General features: G+C 45.8%; 1 protein-coding gene across 3 annotated transcripts in view; it reads right to left on the bottom strand.

Moving 5' to 3' along the window:
* The window catches only part of ARMC6 (armadillo repeat containing 6), a 72228-nt gene that overhangs the window by 39562 nt on the left and 9953 nt on the right, over positions 1-22713 (bottom strand). For all 3 annotated transcript variants that reach the window (XM_073555110.1, XM_073555111.1, XM_073555112.1), the window contains exons 2-3: positions 13060-13217; positions 11901-11983 (exon numbers count right to left, since the gene is read on the bottom strand). In XM_073555110.1, coding sequence (XP_073411211.1) covers positions 11901-11983; positions 13060-13217 — 241 coding nt within the window. The remainder of the gene's footprint in view (positions 1-11900; positions 11984-13059; positions 13218-22713) is intronic.

Genomic DNA, 22713 nt, shown 5'->3' with positions numbered 1-22713 from the left:
AGGAACTTATCTAGATGTGTGGTGAGCACCTTGAACCCCGAAGTGCTTCACAGAAGATTGTAACGCAGAGCCATGAAAATAAAAAATCTTTTTTTTTCCCTCAAAAAATGAATTTTTAGCTCGCAATTTTTTATTTTCACAAGGGTAACAGGAGAAATTGGACCCCAAAAGTTGTTGTCCAGTTTGTCCTGAGTATGCTGATACCCCATATGTGGGGAGGGACCATTGTTTGGGCACACGTCGGGGCTCGGAAGGGAAGTAGTGACGTTTTGAAATACCGACTTGAACGAATGGTCTGCGGGCATCATGTTACGTTTGCAGAGCCTCTGATGTGCCTAAACAGTGGAAACCCCCCACAAGTGACCCCATTTTGGAAACTAGACCACGAAGGAACTTATCTAGATGTGTGGTGAGCACTTTGAACCCCCAAGTGCTTCACAGAAGTTTATAACGCAGAACCGTGAAAATAAAAAAATCTTTTTTTTTCCTCAAAAAATGATTCTTTTAGCCCGCAATTTTTTATTTTCACAAGGGAAACAGGAGAAATTGGACCCCAAAAGTTGTTGTCCAGTTTGTCCTGAGTACGCTGGTACCCCATATGTGGGGGGGAACCATTGTTTGGGCACACGTCAAGGCTCGGAATGGAAGTAGTGACGTTTTGAAATACAGACTTTGATGGAATAGTCTGCGGTCGTCATTACGTTTGCAGAGCCCCTGATGTGCCTAAACAGTGGAAACCCCCCACAAGTGACCCCATTTTGGAAGCTAGACCTTCCAAGGAACGTATGTAAGATGTGTTGTGAGCACTTTGAACCCCCCAAGTGCTTCACAGAAGTTTATAATGCAGAGACGTGAAAATGAAAGAATCATTTTTTTCCACAAAAATAATTTTTTAGCCCCCAATTTTTTATTTTCCCAAGGGTAACACGAGAAATTAGTCCCCAAAAGTTGTTGTGCAATTTTTCCTGAGTACGCTGATACCTCATATGTTGGGGTAAACCACTGTTTGGGCACACGTCAGGGCTTGGAAGGGAGGGAGCACCGTTTGACTTTTTGAGCGCAAAATTGGCTGGAATCAATGGTTGCCCCATGTCGCGTTTGGCGACCCACTGATGTGCCTAAACAGTGGAAACCCCTCAATTCTAACTCCAACCCTAACCCCAACACACCCCTAACCACAGCCCTAACCCTAACACATCCCTAACCACAAGCCTAACCCTAATTCCAACGCTAACCCTAATTCTAACCCTAATTCCAACCCTAACCCTAATTCCAACCCTAACCCTAATTCCAACCCTAACCCTCTTTCCAATCCTAACCCTAACCCTCTTTCCAACCCTAACCCTAACCCTCTTTCCAACCCTAACCCTCTTTCCAACCCTAACCCTAACCCTCTTTCCAACCCTAACCCTCTTTCCAACCCTAACCCTCTTTCCAACCCTAACCCTCTTTCCAACCCTAACCCTCTTTTCAACCCTAACCCTCTTTTCAACCCTAACCCTCTTTTCAACCCTAACCCTAATGGAAAAATAAAAATAAAAATATTTTCTTTATTTTATTAGCTCTGCCTACCTATGGGGGTGATAATCGGGGGGTTTATTTACTTTTTCTTTCATTTTGATCACTGCGAGAGTGATCAAAATGAAAGAATGGAATCTGCAGCCGGCAGATTCGGGCGGGCGCACTGCGCATGCGCCCGCCATTTTCTAAGATGGCGGCGCCCATGAACCGGACCCGCCGGACACCGGGAGCGACAGGGGGACTGAGAAGGTGCCGGGGGAGGTGAGAGGGGGTGAGGGGGTTATCGGAATCTGTCGGGGAGCAGAGGGAATGGGAGGGGGGCAGATGATGACAGCGGCGGCAGATCGCCGCTGTCATTCAGTTGCGGGGGGGGGGGGATCGCCAGTGGGGGGGGTGGAATCGGTGTCTCCAGCCATGTCCGATGCTACAGCAGCATCGGCCATGGCTGGATTGTAATATTTCATCAATTTTCATTGATGAAATATTACTATCGCTCTGATTGGCTGTTTCACTTTTAACAGCCAATCAGAGCGATCGTAGCCACGTGGGGGCGAAGCCACGCCCCCTGTGGCGAAGAACAAAGCCCCCTGTATCTGCGGGTCGGGTGACCTTTCAGTGACCTAGGTCACCCGACCCGCAGGGTCATAGGCGTCATGGGTCGTTCTGACACGACTTTTCATGACGCCTACGTGGCGTCAAAGGTCGTGAAAGGGTTAAAGCCCCCCTGCGGGTCGGGTGACCGGGGTCACTAAAAGGTCACCCGACCCGCAGATACAGGGGGCTTGGTTCTTCACCACAGGGGGCGTGGCTTCGCCCCCCACGTGGCTATGATCGCTCTGATTGGCTGTTTCACTTTTAACAGCCAATCAGAGCGATAGTAATATTTCATCAATGAAAATGAAAATTGATGAAATATTACAATTCAGCCATGGCCGATGCTGCAGTAGGATCGGACATGGCTGGTGACACCGATCCGACCCCCCCCACTGGTTAACGGGGGCGATCTGCCCCCCGCCACTGAATGACAGCGGCGATGTGCTGCCGCTGTCATTATCTGCTCCCTCCGCCTTCCGATTACCCCCCCTCCCACCCCCCAGTACTTACCGAGTGCCACTGTGGCTCCCGGTGTCCTGGACCATGGGCGCCGCCATCTTGGATCACTGTGAAACTCTCACAGTGATCAAAATAGAATGAAAAGTAAATAAACCCCCCCCTTTATCACCCCCATAGGCAGGATCAAATAATAAAATAAATTTTTATTTTTCCATTAGGGTTGGAAATAGGGTTAGGGATGGAACTAGGGTTAGGGATGGAACTAGGGTTATTGATGGAACTAGGGTTAGGGGTGTGTTGGGGTTAGGGTTATGGTTAGGGCTGGGATTAGGGATGTGTTGGGGTTAGGGCTGTGGTTAGGAGTGTGTTGGGGTTAGGGTTGGAGTTAGAATTGAGGGGTTTCCATTGTTTAAGCACATCAGGGGGTCGCCAAACGAGACATGGTGCAACCATTGATTCCAGCCAATTTTGCGTTCAAAAAGTCAAACGGTGCTCCCTCCCAAGCCCCGACGTGTCCCCAAACAGTGGTATACCCCAACATATGGGGTATCAGCGTACTCAGGAAAAATTGCACAACAATTTTGGTGGTCTAATTTCTCCTGTTACCCTTGGGAAAATAAAAAATTGGGGGCTAAAAAATTATTGTGGAAAAAAAATGCTTTTTTTATATTCACGTCTCTGCGTTATAAACTTCTGTGAAGCACTAGATAGGTTCCTTGGAAGGTCTAGTTTCCAAAATGGGGTAACTTGTGGGGGGTTTCTACTGTTTAGGCACATCAGGGGCTCTGTAAATGTAACGACGTTCGCAGACCTTTCCATCAAAGTCTGCATGCATTTCAAAACGTCACTACTTCCATTCTGAGCCCTTACGTGTGTCCAAACAATGGCTACCCCCCATATATGGGGTACAAGTGTACTCAAGACAAACTGGACAACAACTTTTGGGGTCCAATTTCTCCTGTTACCCTTGTGAAAATAAAAATTTGAGAGCTAAAAAATCATTTTTTGAGGAAAAAAAATGATTTTTTATTTTCACAGCTTTGCGTTATAAACTTGGGGGTTCAAAGTGCTCACCACACAGCTAGATAAGTTCCTTGGGGGGGGGGGGGGGGGGTCTAGTTTCCAAAATGGGTTCACTTGTGGGGGGGGGGGTTCCACAGTTTAGGTACATCAGGGGCTCTGCAAATGTAACATGATGCCCGCAGACCATTCCATCAAAGTTAGCATTTCAAAATGTCACTACTTCCCTTCCGGGCCCCGACGTGTGCCCAAACAGTGGTCCCACCCCACATATGGGGTACCAGCGTTCTCAGGACAAACTGGACAACAACTTTTGGGGTCCAGTTTCTCCTGGTACCCTTGTGAAAATAAAAAATTGCGCACTAAAAAAATAATTTTTTGAGGAAAAACAATATTTTTTATTTTCACGGCACTGCGTTATAAACTTTTGTGAAGCACTTGGGGGTTCAAAGTGCTCACTATGCAACTAGATAAGTTCCTTAGGGGGTCTAGTTTCCAAAATGGGGTCACTTGTGGGGGTGCTCCAATGTTTAGGCACACAGGGTCTCTCCAAACACGACATGGTGTCCGCTAACGATTAGAGGTCATTTTCATTTCAAAAAGTCAAATGGTTCTCCTTCCCTTCTGAGCCCTGCCATGCGCCCAAACAGTGGTTCCCCCCACATATGGGGCATCTGTGTACTCAGGACAAACTGGACAACAACTATTGTGGTCCAATTTCTCCTGTTAGCTATGTGAAAATAAAAAATAGCGTGCTAAAAAATCATTTTTGAGGAAAAAAAAATATTTTTTTATTTTCACTGCTCTGCGTTATAACCTTTTGTGAAACACTTGGGGGTTCAAAGTGCTCACTACACATATCGATAAGTTCCATAAAGGGGTCTAGTTTCCAAAATGGTGTCACTTGTGGTTTTTTTTTCACTGTTTAGGCACACAGAGGCTCTCCAAACGCGACATGATGTCCAATAACGAAAGGAGCGAATTTTCCATTCAAAAAGTCAAATAGCGCTCCTTCCCTTCCAGACCCTGCTGTGCGCCCAAACAGTGGTTTATGACCACATATGAGGTATCTGTGCACTCAGGAGAAATTGCCCAACAAATTTTAGCATCCATTTTATCCTGTTGCCCATGTGAAAATGAAAAAACTGAGGCTAAAAGAAAATTTTTGTGAAAAAAAAAAAAGAGTCCTTTTTTTTACGGATCAATTTATGAAGCACCTGTGGGTTCAAAGTGAACACTATGCATGTAGATAAGTTCCTTGGGGGGTCTAGTTTCCAAAATGGGGTCACTTGTGGGGGAGCTCCAATGTTTAGGCACACAGGGGCTATCCAAACGCGACACGGCAACCGCTAAATATTTCAGCATGTTTTCATTTCAAAAGTCAAATGGCGCTCCTTCCCTTCTGAGCCCTGCCATGCGCCCAAACAGTGGTTTATGACCACATATGAGGTATCGGTGTACTCAGGAAAAATTGCCCAACAAATTTTAGTATCCATTTTTTTCTGTTGCCCATGTGAAAATGAAAAAATTGATGCTAAAAGAAAATTTTTGTTGGAAAAAGTCTTAGTTACTCACCGGTTAACGGTATTTTTCCGAGTCCATGACAGCACCACCTGAGAGAGTGGATCCGCCCTTTAGGAACAGGAAACCTACAGATACAAAAAGGGTGGCACCTCTCCCACGCATCAGTTGGATTACAGAGCACAAGAGGACTTCCAAGGTTAATGCATGATTTATGTACAGTATTCTTTTAAAATTATAAACTTTTATCACCAGTGAGCATACAAGAAATAGACGTGCACACCCCAATTAAATTTAAGGGAGGGAATATACGGGTGCTGTCATGGACTCCGAAAAATACCGTTAACCGGTGAGTAACTAAGACTTTATTCGGTCGTCCATTACAGCACCACCTGAGAGAATTACAGAGAGTAATCACTACTTTAGGGGGGGGACTACAGCCTGCAGAACCGTGATACCGAAGGAGAGGTCTGCAGAAGCACCCAAGTCTAGCCTATGACGACTATAAAAAGTGCTCGGAGAGGACCAAGTGGCCGCCTTACAAATCTGGTCGATGGAGACTTCCGATCTCTCGGCCCACGAGGTCGCCACGGCTCTGGTGGAATGCGCCTTCAATTTCTCCGGAGCTACTCTACCTTTTGAGGTATAAGCTAACGAGATTGCTTCTCTAATCCATCTGGCTAGTGTACTTTTGGACACCCTAAGACCTTTCCTAGGGCCTTGGTAGGAGACAAAGAGGGCATTGTCCCTCTTCCAGGGACCGGTAGCCGCTAGATACTCTAAGAGGCATCTCCTAACATCTAAAGTGTGTAGCTTCTCCTCTTTCTCATTAGTTGGTTTAGGGAGGAAGGATGGGAGGACTATTTCCTGCGACCTATGAAAGCTGGAGGCTACTTTTGGTAAATACGCTGGGTCAGGTCTAAGTATTACCCTATCCTCTTTTACCTGAAGAAAAGGTGGGCGCCTAGACAATGCCTGAATGTCGCTTACCCTACGGGCTGACGTTATGGCTATCAGGAAAGCTATCTTGAGGGACAGGCTCCTAATAGAGGCTGACGAGATGGGTTCAAATGGCGCTTCTGTCATAGCTGTGAGGACTAGGTTCAAATCCCATGGCATGAGTCTATTCTTTACTATTGGTCTGGATCTACTCGCTGCTTTGATAAACCTATTGACCCAGTAATTAGCCGCGATGTTGCAGCTAAAGAGGGCCCCTAAGGCGGATACCTGTACTTTAAGGGTACTGGTGGAGAGACCCAGGTCCAGCCCTTTTTGTAAAAATTCCAAGATCTGGCCTATAGGGACGGAATCATCAGCATTTATATTTGAGCTTTGGAGGAATCTTTTCCAAATTCTGACGTAAATCTTAGTTGTCACCACTTTCCTACTTTTTAGTAGAGTGTCAATTAGGTCTGGGGAGAAACCTTTACTTCTTAGCAGTGACCGCTCAAATTCCACGCCGTGAGATGTAGGCCAGCCACCTGAGGGTGGAAGACCGGCCCCTGGGACAGAAGGTCCGGGATGCCCGGGAGAACCCAATGATCGTCTATCGACATGATCCTGAGGTTCGAGAACCATGCTCTTCTGGGCCAGAACGGGGCGATGACTATGACCCTTGCCTTGTCCTTCCTGATCTTCCTCAACACCAGAGGAAGTAGAGATAGGGGAGGAAAGGCGTAGGCTAGCCTGAAGTCCCATTTTATCAGTAGCGCATCTACTGCCAGAGGAGTTTCCCTGGGATTCAGGGAGCAAAACTGTCTCGTTTTCGAGTTCTCTTTGGTGGCGAATAGATCCACCTCTGGTTGACCCCATCTCTGTACGATCTGAACGAAAATGGAGGTGTTTAAGGCCCACTCTCCTTGTTTTAACAGATTGCGGCTTAGGAAATCTGCCGCGACGTTTTCTTTCCCTCTTATGTGAAGAGCCGTGAGAGAAAAAATGCCGCTCTGCTAGCTGGAACAACTGTCCTGCCACAGTCATCAGAGTTTTGGATCGAGTTCCGCCTTGGTGGTTGATATAGGCCACGGCCACTCGATTGTCCGAGAGAACTCGTACGTGATGGCCCTGTAAATACATAAGGAGCTCTTTAGCTGCGTGTACTACCGCTGTCAATTCTTTCAAATTAGAAGACATTTGTATTTGATCCCGCTCCCATAGGCCCTGGACCAGAATTTCCTCCATATGCGCCCCCCAACCGGAAGGACTTGCATCCGTGGTAACCACGCGGGTAATGTTATACTCCCAAGGGACCCCTCTAGACAAGTTATTTCTTTCTAGCCACCATTCCAGGGACTCTATTGTGTTTCTGGATAAGGTCAGTCGACCTTCTAAGTTACCCCCAAGAATCCTCTGATACCATAAAACTTCGCCCTGTAGAGTTCTCATATGAACTTGGGCCCACTGGACCGCGGGAATGCAGGACGAGAGGGAACCCAACAGGGACATGGCTTTCCTGAGGGACATGGAGGGGTTGTTGGAAGCGTTCAGGACCCGGCTATGCAGGTGCAGCAGCTTCTCTGGGGGCAGACGGCATTCCTGTTTTTTAGAATCTAGGGTTAGGCCTAAAAATTGTTGAATTTTTAATGGCTGCAAACGGGATTTTTTGATATTAAATAGCCATCCCAACCGCTCTAGAGCCGCCGTTGTTTTCTGTAATTGTTCTAAACATTGCTCGGCTGAACTGCTTATTATAAGGAGGTCATCTAGATAGGGAACGACTAGAATATTTAGCTCGCGCAGATGGGCCATCACCTCTGCCATCACTTTGGTGAATACTCGGGGTGCAACTGCCACCCCGAAGGGTAAGGCCGCGTACTGGAAGTGCTGGATTGACCCCTCCAACTGAACCGCCAGTCTAAGGAAAGGTTGGTGTGCTGGACATATGGGTATATGGTAGTACGCGTCTTTCAGATCTAGGACCACCATGAAGCAGTTTTGAAACAGCATTTTTATTGCGGTGTTAATTGTTTCCATTTTAAACGGTCGAACGACCAGAAATTTATTGAGGGCTTTGAGATTAAATTTAGCCCTAAATGAGCCGTCCGGTTTACGGACCAAGAACAGGGGGGAATAGAAGCCTTTCCCCCTCTCTTCCTCTGGAACTCTCGTCAGGACTTTTTTGTCCAGTAGCTCGAGGACCTCAGTCTCCAGGGCAGCTTGTTCTAGCAGGGAAGATTTGAGCGGAGTTACCTTGAACCGGTCTTGGGGAACGCAGGAGAACTCTAGGTGTAGTCCTGTAGCTATCACCCCCAGTATCCAGCTGCTATTTGAGATTCTGGCCCAGGCCGGGTAGAAGGCAGATAATCTTCCTCCTACCGGAGCCACTAGTCATTGGGGTGGTTTCTTATTATCCCGTGATGGACCTTCTTGGCGCCCCCCTCCTCCGAACATGAAGCCCGTACCTCTGGTTTTCTTGTTGTCCCATCTGTTCTGATCTCTGGCCTGCCTCCTGCGGGAATACCCTTTCCTAGAAAAGGGACGTCTCCAGGATGTATTTGGCAGACTCGGAAATTTATTTTTCTCATCCCCGGCTTTCTCTAACAGTTCGTCTAGGACGGGGCCGAACAAGTATTCACCCTCACACGGGATAGAACAGAGACGGGACCTGGCTTGGATATCTCCCGGCCAGCATTTTAACCAGAGAGCTCTTCGGGCCGAATTAGACAAACTTGCAGACCTGGCCGCCATTCTTACAGAGTCTGCCGAGGCATCTGCCAGAAAGGCAGCAGCATTCTGGATAATTGGAAGAGACTTACGGATGGAAGCTCGCGAGGTTCCATCCTTTAGCTGGGAGTCCAATTGATCCAGCCAAACCATCATGGATCTGGCTGCGCACGTGGCTGCTATTGCTGGCCTTAGGGCGCCTGCTGACATCTCCCAAGTGCCCTTTAAAAAGGAATCTGCCTTTTTATCTAGGGGGTCTTTAAGGAAGGCCATATCGTCGAAGGGTATAGATGACTTTTTGGAGGCCTTAGCTACCGCTGCATCCAGCTTGGGGGCCTTATCCCATCGACATACTATTGGGTCCTCAAAGGGGTACCTTCGCTTGAAAGCAGGCGGCATAGAACCCCTTTTTTCCGTTTTTTTCCACTCCCTGTCTATCAGGTTCTGGACTCTTTCGTTTAATGGAAAAGTCCTTTGCTTTCTGGGGTCTAGACCCCCGAACATAATGTCCTGAGCAGACAATTCTGTCTTTTTTTCTTCTACCCCCATGGTTGACCTTATGGCTTTAATTAATTTATCCATATGGTCCAAGGGGAAACAAAACCGGCTGGAATCCTCTTCGGAGGAAGAAGAGGAGGCCGAGGACTCTGAGGAAATATCTTCCCTCCTAGGGCCGACTGAAGATTCTGAGCCTGAAACACTAGCCCGTCTTCTTTTAGAAGAATCTTCTTTTGATAGGGCTTTTATTTCAGTCCTGATTAATTGCCTCAGGTCCGTAGCGAAGCTTGGAGCTTCTTCCGCTACCTGCATAAATAGGGAAGAGTGTAAGAGTCTGATACTCCACTCACGTTCTACCCCTCATCTCCGTCCCTACCGTCTGTCTCACGCAAGACTGACACAATCTCTTAGGGTGGCCATCTGGTAAGGGGCAACTACAGAGGGCACATTCCTTGTGCTTCTGTTTCCCTGTGGCCTTCTTCCCCTGAGAATCAAAAAAACATAAGGGGACACTGCATCAGGGTACATTCTCGCAGATCTCTTACCCTTGCAGATGAGGATAGGTACCGGATCACGGGGGGCTGCAGGAGGATCCTTTGGCCTAGAGGAACTACTGTGGCTCTGTCCACTCGAATGTCCCTCCTTCCGCCTCTTAGGCTGGTCACTGGGGTGCTTTGCCACAGGCTGCACCTCTTGTGGGTCCATGGGGGCTTCTGTTGTGTCCATCGCTGGGCCTACAGAAGCACCTCAGCAGCAATGCCTTCTGTCTTAAGAAGGCTTCCCCTCCGGATCAGCAGGAACTCCGTCCGGTGTTCGGGCCCCCCATTGGACCACTCCGCAATCCTCCCCCTCCCCTTCAGGCCCGCCAGGCCGCGGGCGCGCAGCGGCGCGTGTCCACAACAACCGGAAGTCGACCGGCATCCGACTTCCGGTTTCGGCGCTAGGCCCCGCCCCCTCCGCCGCGTCACTTCCGCCGCGCGAGGGGACGCGCGGCAAGGGGCTAGCGCTGCGCCGCCGGCTCGGAACCGTCGCTCCCTTTGTGGGACACCGCCGGCGGCGTCCGCCCGAACGGACCGCTCCGGGGAAAGGAGACACAGGGGGACCCGCTTACCTCACCGGCCCCATGGAGAAGACGTCCACCGGACCCTGTCTCCGCCTGCTCTTACCACCGCCGTGGAAATCCTACCCGGACCCACCGTGGCGCATCCAAGACTCCCAGCGAGACCAAGGTAGGAGAACCCCCCGCTACCTGAGTCGGTCCGCTGGCCTGGGAATTTAGTTATCCATGACGGACTATCTGTAGGGAGTTCTGTCCCTGTTAGGAACAGGAAACCAACTGATGCGTGGGAGAGGTGCCACCCTTTTTAGTATCTGTAGGTTTCCTGTTCCTAAAGGGCGGATCCCCTCTCTCAGGTGGTGCTGTCATGGACGACCGAATAAATTAAAATGTCCATTTTTTCTTTCCACGTTGCTTTAGTTCCTGTTAAACACCTGAAGGGTTAATAATCTTCTTGATTGTAGTTTTGAGTAGCTTGAGGGGTGCAGTTTTTAGAATGGTGTCACTTTTGGGTATTTTCTGCCATATAGACCCCTCAAAGTGACTTCAAATGTGATGTGGTCCCTAAAAAAAATGGTTTTGTAAATTTTGTAGTAAAAATGAGAAATCACTGGTCAACTTTTAACCCTTATAACTTCCTAACAAAAAAATTTTTTGGTATCAAAATTGTGCTGATGTAAAGTAGACATGTGGGAAATGTTATTTAGTAACCACTTTGTGTCATATAACTCTCTGGGGTTTAACAGAATAAAAATTCAAAATTTGAAAATTGCAAAATTTTCTAAATTTTTGCCAAATTTCTGATTTTTTCACAAATAAACGCAAAAATTATCGACCTAAATTTACCGCTATCATGAAGCTTAATATGTCACGAAAAAACAATCTCAGAATCGATAGGATCCGTTGAAGCATTCCTGAGTTATTACCTCATAAAGGGACATGGTCAGAATTGCAAAAAATGGCCTGGTCATTAAGGTCAATAGGCTTGGTCATGAAGGGGTTAAATAAAAGGGCAGCCCCAGATTATCGATATGTACGCTTTAATGTTATGTTTGAGCAGAGGATTTTGCAGCAATATACTGTATGAAATTAAATTATGAAAAAGAAAGGACTTTTAACCAAGTAGGGTGATGGTAAATATTGGGGCAGTTTAATCCAGTCCAATATTTAGACAGCGTAAAATTGAACAAGACAGTATAAAAATGAACGGCATTCATTACCCTGGCTCATGCTGGATGATATACTTGGTGCCTCTTTAGAAACACTTGTCTAACCTTACACCACCTTTGGATGCCTTAGTTTATGACAATATTTTCCGCTAACATTTTGGTACAATTTTGGAGTACTGTGCTGCAGCTCTCTTACTGCTAAGCCACAAACAGTGGTGGGTGAGGAGCAAAAATTAACTAAAACACATAAATATGGTGCAGGGCATGTGTGACAATTTCATATTCTCCTGGGTTAATTAGGAGCACAGCAGTGAAATTTGTAGGCTAAGTATAAGCCCTTAGGCAGAAAATAAATGATAGTAGTATGTTCATATCCATGACCCTACAGCAATACATACCAACAAGACATCATGGCTTGGAGCTGCCTCACTCTCTTCACTTTGTATCCGCACAGCCTTGATTATGTTTGTCAAGTCAACCCCTAAATAAGCAGAAAGAAGTGGCAGTACCCCCAAAAAATATTAAAGTATTGCGTCAGCATCTTTCTTTAGGACCTAGTGCCATTCTTATTATCACTCCTAGCCATATTTTAATAGCTGGTGCTACAATTCACACAGAAGTGTGCCCCTCTGGGTGATCACTGGCAAGTTTTCACGGGCTGAACGAGTGTTCTTACAATCGCTCACTTGCCAATTATTGGCCTGCCTAAATGCACCTTCATTAAATGTCTCCAAGTAGCCAAAGCCTTAAGATGATAAAGACAAGGGCAGAACCATCCACATGAATACATGAACTCACATGCTAGCCCGATAGTGTTTTTTAGCATAGTATTACAGTATATTTTGCAATCATAGCTATATATTTCTTTTAAGATTGGCCATGTACTCATTATTGGGCGACCGTTTCACGTTAAAGGGAATCTGTCACCCCTTTTCTAGAATGAGCTGCCGGCACCGACATCAGGGGGTTATCTATAGCATTCTGTAATGCTGTAGATAAGCCCCCGATGTAACCTGAAAGAAAAAAAGAATTATATTATACTCACCCCGGCATTTGGTCCGGTCCGATGGGTGTCGCCGTCCGGTCCGGCGCCTCCCATCTTCATACGATACCGTCCTCTTCTTTCCTTCCTGTCGTGGCTCCTGCGCAGGCACATTGCTCTGCCCTGTTGAGGTCAGAGCGGAGTCCTGCAGTGCGCAGGCGCTGGGAGAGGTCCGGCGTCTGCGCACTGCAGTATTCTGCTCTGGCCTCAACAGGGCAGAGCAGTGCGCCGGAGCCACGAAAGGAAGGGAAGAAGAGGACGGCATCATAAGATGGGAGGCGCCAGACCGGAACACCCATCGGACCAAGAACAGACCGCCACCCAGTGAGTATAATCTAACTCTTTTTTCTTATCTTTCAGGTTACATCACAGGGGCTTATCTACAGCATTACAGAATGATGTCGGTGCCGGCAGCTGATATTGGAAAAAAAGGGTGACAGATTCCCGATTCACGCAGACGTTTAGTCATTTGCTGTCTGTTACCAAATCCCATTAGCTTTGCGTCAGAACAGTACCTTGTGACTCAAACTGTTGAATTGCTTCATTTAGAGCTTCTTCCGGGTCCATATCAAACTCGGCAATATTTTCTTGTACGATAGCGTCAAAGGTCTCCTGTGAAATCCACTTGCAGGCCATTTTGGAATGCTCTTTGAACTTTTCACGTTTTTTGTCTCTGAAAAAATGAAAGCTCATTTCACATTCTTAAATGTGAGAAGAAGGAAAAGGTATGTATACACAAGTGATCACCTTAGTGAAGTTTATTCATTCTTAAGAAGAGAGCAAGTCACCAGCGATTATTAAAAACATGTAGAACAGTCCAAAAATGACCATTATACAAGGCAGAACCAGGGCTGTGGAGTCGGTAAGCCAAACCTGCGACTCCGACTCCTCAATTTCCCTTCCACCAACTCCGACATATATTGCTTATATTTAAGTGAAAAATGTATTGTAGTACAATGTGAACATCAGACATTTAATCATTTTTATGATACAATAATCAAGACATTTAGATAGAACATAATGTATATTTATTGGAATACAACTTTAGAACACAAAAAACTGTAATAAATTGTAAATATGTAATATCGATTACATATATATATATATATATATATATATATATATATATATATATATGTAATCGATATTACATATTTACAATTTATATATATATATATATACATACATACATACACACACACATACCGTATATAAGCCGAGATTTTCAGCCCAAAAAATTGGGCTGAAAGTCCCCCTCTCGTCTTATATTCGAGTCATATACAAAGGGGGTCAGAGGGGGAGGGGGGGGGCGGGGGTGTCAGGTCATACTTACCCGTCCTGACACTGTGTCTTGAGCCCCCAGCTTCTCCCCGTGCTCTCTCTTCCTGCCTTCAGCGGTCACGTGGTGCCGCTCATTAAAACTCATGAATATGTGCATATTCATGAGTTTTAATGAGCGGCACCACGTAACCGCTGAAGGCAGGAAGAGAGAGCGCGGAGAAGCTGGGGGCTCAAGACACAGCGTCAGGACGGGTAAGTATAGCGATACTCACCTGTCCTGCGTCCACGGCTGCTTGCTGCTGTCTGTCATCGGTCAGTGACTTCAGATAGCAGAGGGCGCGGTGACGTGGTTAGTGCGCGCCGCGCCCCCTGCAGTCTGAACGTCACTGACTGATGACGTGGCAGATAGCGGTGAGCAGCCATGGACGCAGGACACGTGAGTATCTTAGGTGCCAGCAGTGACACCGGCACCTGACACCCAGCGACGGAGAGGTGAGTATGTCTTTTTTATTTTTACATGCAGCAGCAGCATGGGGGAACAATCTACGGAGCTTCTTCTGGGGGCAGCATATGGGGGGAACAATCTATGGAGCTTCTTATGGGGGGGCAGCATATGGGGGAATAATCTGGAGCTTCTTCTGGGGTCAGCATATGGGGGAACAATCTATGGAGCTTCCTATGGGGACACCATATGGGGGAATAATCTATGGAGCATTTCCCACCCTAGGCTTATACTCGAGTCAATAAGTTTTCCCAGTTTTTAGTGGCAAAATTAGGGGGGTCGGCTTATACTCGGGTCAGCTTATACTCGAGTATATATATAAATATATATAAAACACTATGTAAAACTATGTAAGTGGCAAAAAGCAGTTTTCAACAAAAATATACTAAATAACATTTGTGCAGTCTATGAATTTGTTATAAGAAATAGAATTGCCTCCATCAGATCCTCCTTCATAGATGACCTAAAATCTGACCTAATAATTTTAAGGCCAGAGAACAACCTCTCTACACTAACTTGGGTTGGAGGCAAAGCCGTAATCACATGGGCAACATCTCTAACAATTTCCAAGTATAAAGGAATTGCCTCATGCACAGTCAGTTTTGATGAACGGTTGAATTTTTCTTTTTCTTTGAGAGCAAGTGAAATATTTTGCTGAAATATGGTCAATCTGCTTGCTATAGGAGACGGAGTGAAATCAATTTCCTTGCAGCAACACTTTGCCTGCTCCATATCATCCAAATACTTGTCAAAGTCAAACTCCTCATCTGATGAGGATGAAGATATGGCAGCAGTAGCACTGTCAGGACCCAAGTCCTCTTGCGCCTGGCAGTCCTCCTGTAGGCCACTCATCCTAACTGCTACCTCAGTCAGAGCTTCTTTTCCTTTAGTAAGCTGTTGATCATCAAGCAATATACGATGACTTGGGTCCACATAAACAGCTGCCAGAAAAATGTTATTTTCCAATAGCTGTGTCTCTCTCCGTTTCATTGAAGCAGAAATGCCATCTGTGATTAAATCTCCTCTTTAGGACAGGCAAAATAGCAAGTTCTTCCACTCCCTTATGAAAATGCCAGGAGTTAAATCCTCAGCTTGTAATTTTTAATTTTTTAGTCACGGTAAATAGGTGATTAAGCAATTCCTTCAATTCAGCCACCTGTGTCCATTGACCTTCATTTAGGTTTACCTGAGGGTTCGCCATATCTATAAGAAACGGTTTTAGCCAGGATCAAAACTAGGGGGGCAGAACCTCATACTGCACACCTCAGCTGCTGCAGAACCTTATACTGCACACCCCTACACTTGAAAATAAAGCCTGCACCTTAAGATGTGGTGAATGCAGTCTATTTATTCCAACTATCAATTGATGTTGATGTGTTACTGAAGACGAGCAATGCCTGTCCTGGGTGTCCTTTTGGGCAGCTATGAGGTGTACCTGACTGGTGCTAAAAAAAAGTAATGTTAGTCTGTGTGCTACCTGGCTTTCATTCTTTTTGGTACAGATAAGATATGGATAGACAGATATGGATAAATGGATAGATAGAGCAGATTTCTAATCTGCTCTTGCTATTGAAAACATTATCTATGAGCTCAAAAACCTTTCAGGCGATGCGGTTTTTTAAAAAGCTGATCTGCTTTTGCAGCTGAAAAACGTATCCTTAAAAACGCAGCAAAAACGCTGTATGTGAATGTAGCCTTAGATCAGGAATAGAACAGCCATTTATAGGACATTTCATAACTTTCCCAAATTCCTATGAAAAAAATACATTCTGCATTGAACTACTGTACCCAATCTATTATATAAAGCTCAAGTGTGTGTATGTATGTATATATGTATGTCCGGGATTGGCATCCGCACCGTCGCAGCTACAGCCACAAAATTTGGCACAGTCACACGTCTGGACCCCGAGAGCGTCCCAGGCTATGTTGTGAGGCGAAATTTTAACCCCGCGCGTTCCAATTCACCAAACAATTTTGCCCCTATCTACATAATGGGGAAAAAGTGTGTGTATCAAGCCCCGCCCCTCATTATGATGTCACAATGGTTGCCATGGCGACGCTGATGTCATCATAGGTTGCAAGCCCCGCCGCTCATTATGATGTCATAATGGTTGACTATGGGATGGAGGATGTGTGATGGGTATATGGGCACTGGACTATGGGATGGAGGATATGTATGACGGGTATATGGGCACGGGACTATGGGATGGAGGTTGTGTATGACGGGTATATGGGCACGAGACTATGGGATGGCGGATATGTATGACGGGTATATGGGCACGGGACTATGGGATGGCGGATATGTATGACGGGTATATGGGCACGGGACTATGGGATGAAGGATGTGTGATGGGTATATGGGCACTCGTCTATACCGACTCCGACTCCACATCCCTGGGCAGAACACACAAACCTAGTCTATTATAGGACTACGGTCTACTCATAACTGTCCATATAAATGGCACCAATTTACTATTGAAAATATATAGAAGCACACAAATTTTGAAAACGTGTGGCTGGGAATATTAATCAATGTTATTCAATTGAAAAGACCCAATATGTTATTTGCTACTAGCCACAAAGACAATCTATACACTTATAATGAAAAAAATAAAAAGTGCAAAGGTTATATATAAAGTGCAAAACATATAGAGCAGCTATAAAGATGTCTGATAACAAAATAATCAATAACCTGCAATACAAAAAAAATAAGATCTGCAAATGCTGTATGCACATGCATGGTTAATAAGTACATCACCAGCACAATCAATACATAAAAGGTGTCAGTTCGCAAAATATACCATTCTGAAGGTCTCAAAAACAATGTAAAAAAGACACGAGGGGTAATCCTCCATGTGTATCGCTGCCACCACTGTGGCTTCATCAGGGGCAGATGTAGCATTATTGTTTAAAACTTGTTAGCTCTGGCAAAAATTAGGAGACAACTGCACAGTTTTATAAAAATCAGCTTCTCTACATGTCTGACAGCCAGTCCATTCCAGTGTCTTTTGAATTCCAACCAGCGTACACCTCATTCTAATTAATGTGCTTCTGATTAGGTGATCACCTGAACCAAATCTTATTTAACGAAGGAAAGTGAAAAAAAAAACCCTGCTGTGGTGTTCACAAGTGCTAGTAATATCCCAAAGGTAATAGGAATGAAAAAAATAACCATGCCAAAGGAGTTGAAATGAAAAGTATTGAGTGAGGAAAAGAAGGGCTCAGTTAATGACTTTACTAGCAGAGGTATACGGTGAGCGTCATGTTGCCTCCAGTCTTAAAATTTCTAAGATGGCAGTCCATTACAACAAGGTCAAGCAGCAGACATTGGTGACAACAAAGCTACAGACTGCCAGAGGGAGGAATCGACTCCACTGACCAGGATGACCGTCATCTTATTCAAATTTCACTCAACAACTGCAGGATGACATCAAGTGACCCACAAAAGGAATGGCAAATGGCAGCTGGGGTGAAGTGCACGGGAAAAACAGTTTGTAACAGGCTCCTAGAGGCAGGGGTCAAGTCATGTAAAGCTAGAAAAAAGCCTATCATCAATGAGAAGCAAAGGAGAGTCGACTGAAGTTTGCCAAAGACCATAAGGATTGGACCACAGAGGACTGGAGTACGGTAATCTTCTCTGATGAGTCTAATTTTCAGCTTTGCCCAACACCTGGTCATCTAATGGTTAGACAGAGACCTGGAGAGGCGTACAAGCCACAGTGTCTTGGACCCATTGTGAAATTTGATGGAGGATCGGTGAAGATCTGGGGATGCTTCAGGAAGGCTGGAATTAAGCAGGTTATTCTTTGCGAAGGACGTATGAATCGAGCCGCATACAAGGTTATCCTGGAAAAACAGTTGATTCCTTCTGCTCAGGCAATGTTCCCCAACTCTAAGGACTGGTTTTTCCAGCAAGACAATGCGCCATGCCACACAGCTAGGACAATCAATGTGTGGATGAAGGACCACCACATCAAATCCCTGTCATGGCCAGTCCAATCTCAAGACCTGAACGCCATTGAAAGCCTCTGGAATATAATCAAAATGAAGATGGATAGTCACAAGCCATGAAACAAAGAACTGCTTAAAATGTTTGTACCAGGAGTGGCATAAGGTCACCCAAAAGCAGTGTGAAAGACTGGTGGAAAGTATGCCAAGACGCATGAAAGCGGTGATTAAAAATCATGGTTATTCCACAAAATATTGATTTCTGAACTCGTCCCGAGTTAAAACATTAGTATTCTTGCTTCTAAATGATGAGGAACTTATTTTCTTAGCATTATTTGAGGTCTGCAAGCACTGCATTTTTTGTTATTTTGACCATTTCTCATTTTCTGAAAATAAAGAATGCCAAGAGTGTGCAAAGCAGTAATCAAAGCAAAAGGTGGCTACTTTGAAGAACCTAGACTATAAGACATATTTTCAATTGTTTCACTTTGTTGTTAATTATATAATTCCACATGTGTTAATTCATTGTTTTGATGCCTTCAGAGTGAATCTACAATTTTCATAGTCATGAAAATAAAGAAAACTCTTTGAATGAGAAGGTATGTCCAAACTTTTGGTCTGTACTATAATATATATTTGACAAGTTTCAAACCATAATGCTACATCTGACATTACCTGAAAAATGAAACAGCTGAGAGGGCAACCGTTCCCAACACGCAAACACCGCGGTCAATCAAGTCACGTGTCCAAGATCAGGAAGTGACGTATCAAGAAATTTGAATATGGCGCACATGTAACACCACAGTTCCAAGTACACAATGGCGCATGTGTCCGGGCTTCAATAAAATGGTGGCCCACGAAGGACCCAGAATCATGCGTAGTAAAGTCATAGACAGCGCATGCGCAATAGAAATGAGTAGAGAAAGAGCTTGTATTTAAGACAGGATCATCTAGTGACACCATGAATACATACAAGTGCTTCTTGCTAAATTAGAATATCAAAGAGTTAATTTATTTTAGTTCTTCAATACAAAAAGTGAAACTCATTATATATAGTCATTACAAACAGTGTTTATTTTTGTTAATGTTAATGATTATTGCTTACAGACAATGAAAACCCAAAGTCATTATATCAGTAAATTAGAATACTTTATAACACATGAAGTGCTCTAAAATTTCCTGGTAGATGGCTGCACTGACTTTGATCTTGATAAAACACAGTGGACCTACACCAGCAGATGACATGGCTCCCCAAACCATTACTGATTGTGGAAACTTCCAGCCTAGAGACGATAAGATCTGGGTTGTCACCTGCAGATGTTCCTGTAGCATGGGTACTGAAGTAGCCACCAACAAGAGGTTGTTGAGGTATGGAACTACAGTATGCACCTCTGATGTATGCCATACCTCTGACAAACATTGTGAAGATTCGTGGGGCCGAGGACAGACCGAAAGGGAAGATATTGAACTGAAAATGGCCTGTGTGCCCTCCCTGGGCGATTGCAAATCTTAGCAATATGTTGGATGGATCGGAATGTGATAATATGCATCCTGTAGGTCTATAGTAGACATGACGAGATCCTGCCAGAGGTACTGTTGACCTGACGGATTCCATCTTGAATCTTATGTATGTTATATGACGATTCAGGAGCTTCAGATTGATTATAACCCGATGGGACCCGTTTGGTTTAAGAGGAACAGGTTTGAGTAATGTCCCGTTCCTTTACGGGACTATGGAGACTACCTTTGTGAATAATAGGTTTTTTACTTCCGCTATCAAGGTGGATTATAGCTCTAGAGAGGAGAGTCGCATTATTTTTTGAGGATATGAGGCAAACTTTATCTTCATTCCTTCCCTAACTGATCTTAGAGTCCATTGATCTGAACAGATCTTGTGAACAGCGGAAGGAAGTTTGAGATGCGACCTCCTACCGTGTTGGCGTCATGGTTTCTTTTGTCTCTAGGAGTGGGGAAGAAAAAGATTTCGGTCTTTTCCCCCTTTTGGGTAGCTCCAGCGACCTGACTTTCCCTTCCCCATGTACTGAGGTGTATGCTCTTACTGGGAGTGGAATGGTCTTTTCCTACCATTCCTAGATTCCGGTAAGGTCTTCTTTTTGTCTGAAGCCTTTTCTAACACCTCATTGAGGGCAGGACCAAACATGTGATTCCCTTTGAAGGGGAGAGAATACAGCTTCTTTTTATGTCATGTCCCCGCTCCACGATCTCAGCCAGATTGCTCATCTCACAAAGTTTGACAACCCTGACGATCTTGCTGCCACTCTCACGGCTTCTGCGCAGGCATCAGCTAGGAACCTTGTTGCCTTCTGGAGGAAAGGCAGAGAAGCTAGGATGTCCTCTTCAGGGAGCACCTGTGGACAGGTGTTCCTCCAGCTGCACTGCCAACGGTACATCGATCGGGCCACACAGGTAGATACGGCATTGGTATTCAGTAAAGATGCCGAGGCTTACCACAATTTCCTCAGTAGTCTATCCACCGACACCATCTGCACTGTAATGCGTCCATGCGTTCCAGCGTAGAACGCAAGAATCTTCTCTGTATGCTGAAGCCGGCCAGTGTGTGTGACGTCACATCCTGCAGCCGTCTGCAGACCCAACGCCACACACTGCTCCACAACGCTGAAGGAGGAGAGGGGGCTGGAGAGCTCAGAGGGGCCTCTAGTAGTGATGGGTAAAATGCGATTTTTTGGTGAGCCGGCTCTTTTGGATCGGCACACCAAAAAGAGCCGGCTCTTTTGTCTCCGAAAACGGCTCTTCATTTCCTATTACCTTTGGCTTTAAATTTGAAGCCAAATTCTGGTATGTGTTAACCCATGATTGTATACCTTTTAGTAAAAATCTACACGTGCCAATTTATGACATAAAACAGAATAGTTTCCAGAATAACCAGATTTTATATTATTTGCTGTAAAAACTTTAACAAACACAAAATGAACATGCAAAATAGCAACAAGATCCTAATTATCAGTGCCACATTTTAAAGCTACCTTCACACTTCGCAAGTTCGCTGTGGGCTGTCTGCTGCAAACAGTCTGCAGCGAAACTGCAGTGTCACATGTCGCATCTGCATCCAGGCGGATTTAGATAAGGAATTTGTGCCGTTGTGGGTCGGGCGGTGACAGCACGGAGCTGTGCGATCGGTCCCCGGAGGCCAATCACGGAGTTCTGTGCGCATGTCATGCGTGCGCACAGAACTGCCTGTCGCATCTCCGGCCCCTCCCCCTGAGGCAGGGGCATAAGAGAAAATGCAGCGCTGGAGCCGGGAAAGGTAAGAATTGAGCCTACCCCTTTAAACCTGATAATTTCCAAAATAACAGCGTGTGTGTTAACTTAAAAACAATCACAAGAGGGCAAGGAATGCTTGTCACAGATTGGAGGGGGGCGGGGCTGTGAGTCAGTGCTATGTGCGGCAGCAGGAGGAGCATGCATTCTTTCTCAGTCTCCTGGATAAGATCAGAGTGACTACTGCCGGAAGGGGCGGGGCAAGAGGGGACTGACTGTGGAACGTGAACTGGCAAAGAGCCGTTTAAATTTCAATTGGCTCCCTGCCAGGAGCCGGCTCATATGATTCACTATACCCATCACTAGCCTCTAGCTGAGCAATCCCCCACAGAGCTTACCCGAAGGTGCGGACTGGGGGAGGGGGTGGCGAGTCCAAAATGTAGACGAGATCAGCGCTCGGGGAGGAGAGGAAAGTCTGCTCCCCTGCTGCACAGCCTGAATCTCTTCCCCCCGGTGACTGTTGCCAACACAGCACACCGTGGATGACCTCTTCATCCCTAGTAGGGACAGGAAAGAACACTAAGGGGAAGGATGTGGGAGGGGTAATTTAAAGGGAACCTGTCACCCCCCCAGGGCCTATTAAAGTAAAAGAGCCACCTTCAGCAGCACTAAGGCTGCATTCTGTGAAGGTGGCTCTTATGTTTATTATCCCTAGGAAAGATAAAATAAAGACTTTCATAAATTGCGCGCCATACCTCTATTGCGTCATGGAGGTATGTTTTCTCCCCCTGTCTCAACCGCCTCTCAGCCATCCATCATCCCCCTCGTCTCCATGCGCTGCTTACTCTGTTCCTTGCTACGTGACCTGCACTCTGCAAACATTTCTCGGGCATGCGTCGGAACTTACATCAGGCGATGATGTAAGGATATCACGCCTGCATGTAACAAAGGCCCCAGATCCCGCCCTGCAGTGTGTTATGATGTATTCACACTGCGGGGCTGGGAATCTGGCACTTGTGCAGCGAGGATCTCTGCGCCTGTCCCCATCTCCCTCCGCCTCTTTCCTCCAGCGTAATACGTCGGAAAGAGGCGGAGGGAGATGGGGACAGGCGCAGAGATCCTCACTGCGCAGGCGCCAGATTCCTAGCCCTGCAGTGTGAATACATCATAACAAACTGCGGGGCGGGATCTGGGGCCT

The sequence above is a fragment of the Dendrobates tinctorius genome, unplaced genomic scaffold (assembly GCF_039654945.1).
Source record: "Dendrobates tinctorius isolate UK_male_01 unplaced genomic scaffold, ASM3965494v1 ptg000219l, whole genome shotgun sequence".
Lineage (NCBI taxonomy): Eukaryota > Metazoa > Chordata > Amphibia > Anura > Dendrobatidae > Dendrobates > Dendrobates tinctorius.
The sequence above is the reverse complement of the archived record's forward strand: the minus strand, read 5'-3'. Positions and strand labels throughout refer to the sequence as shown.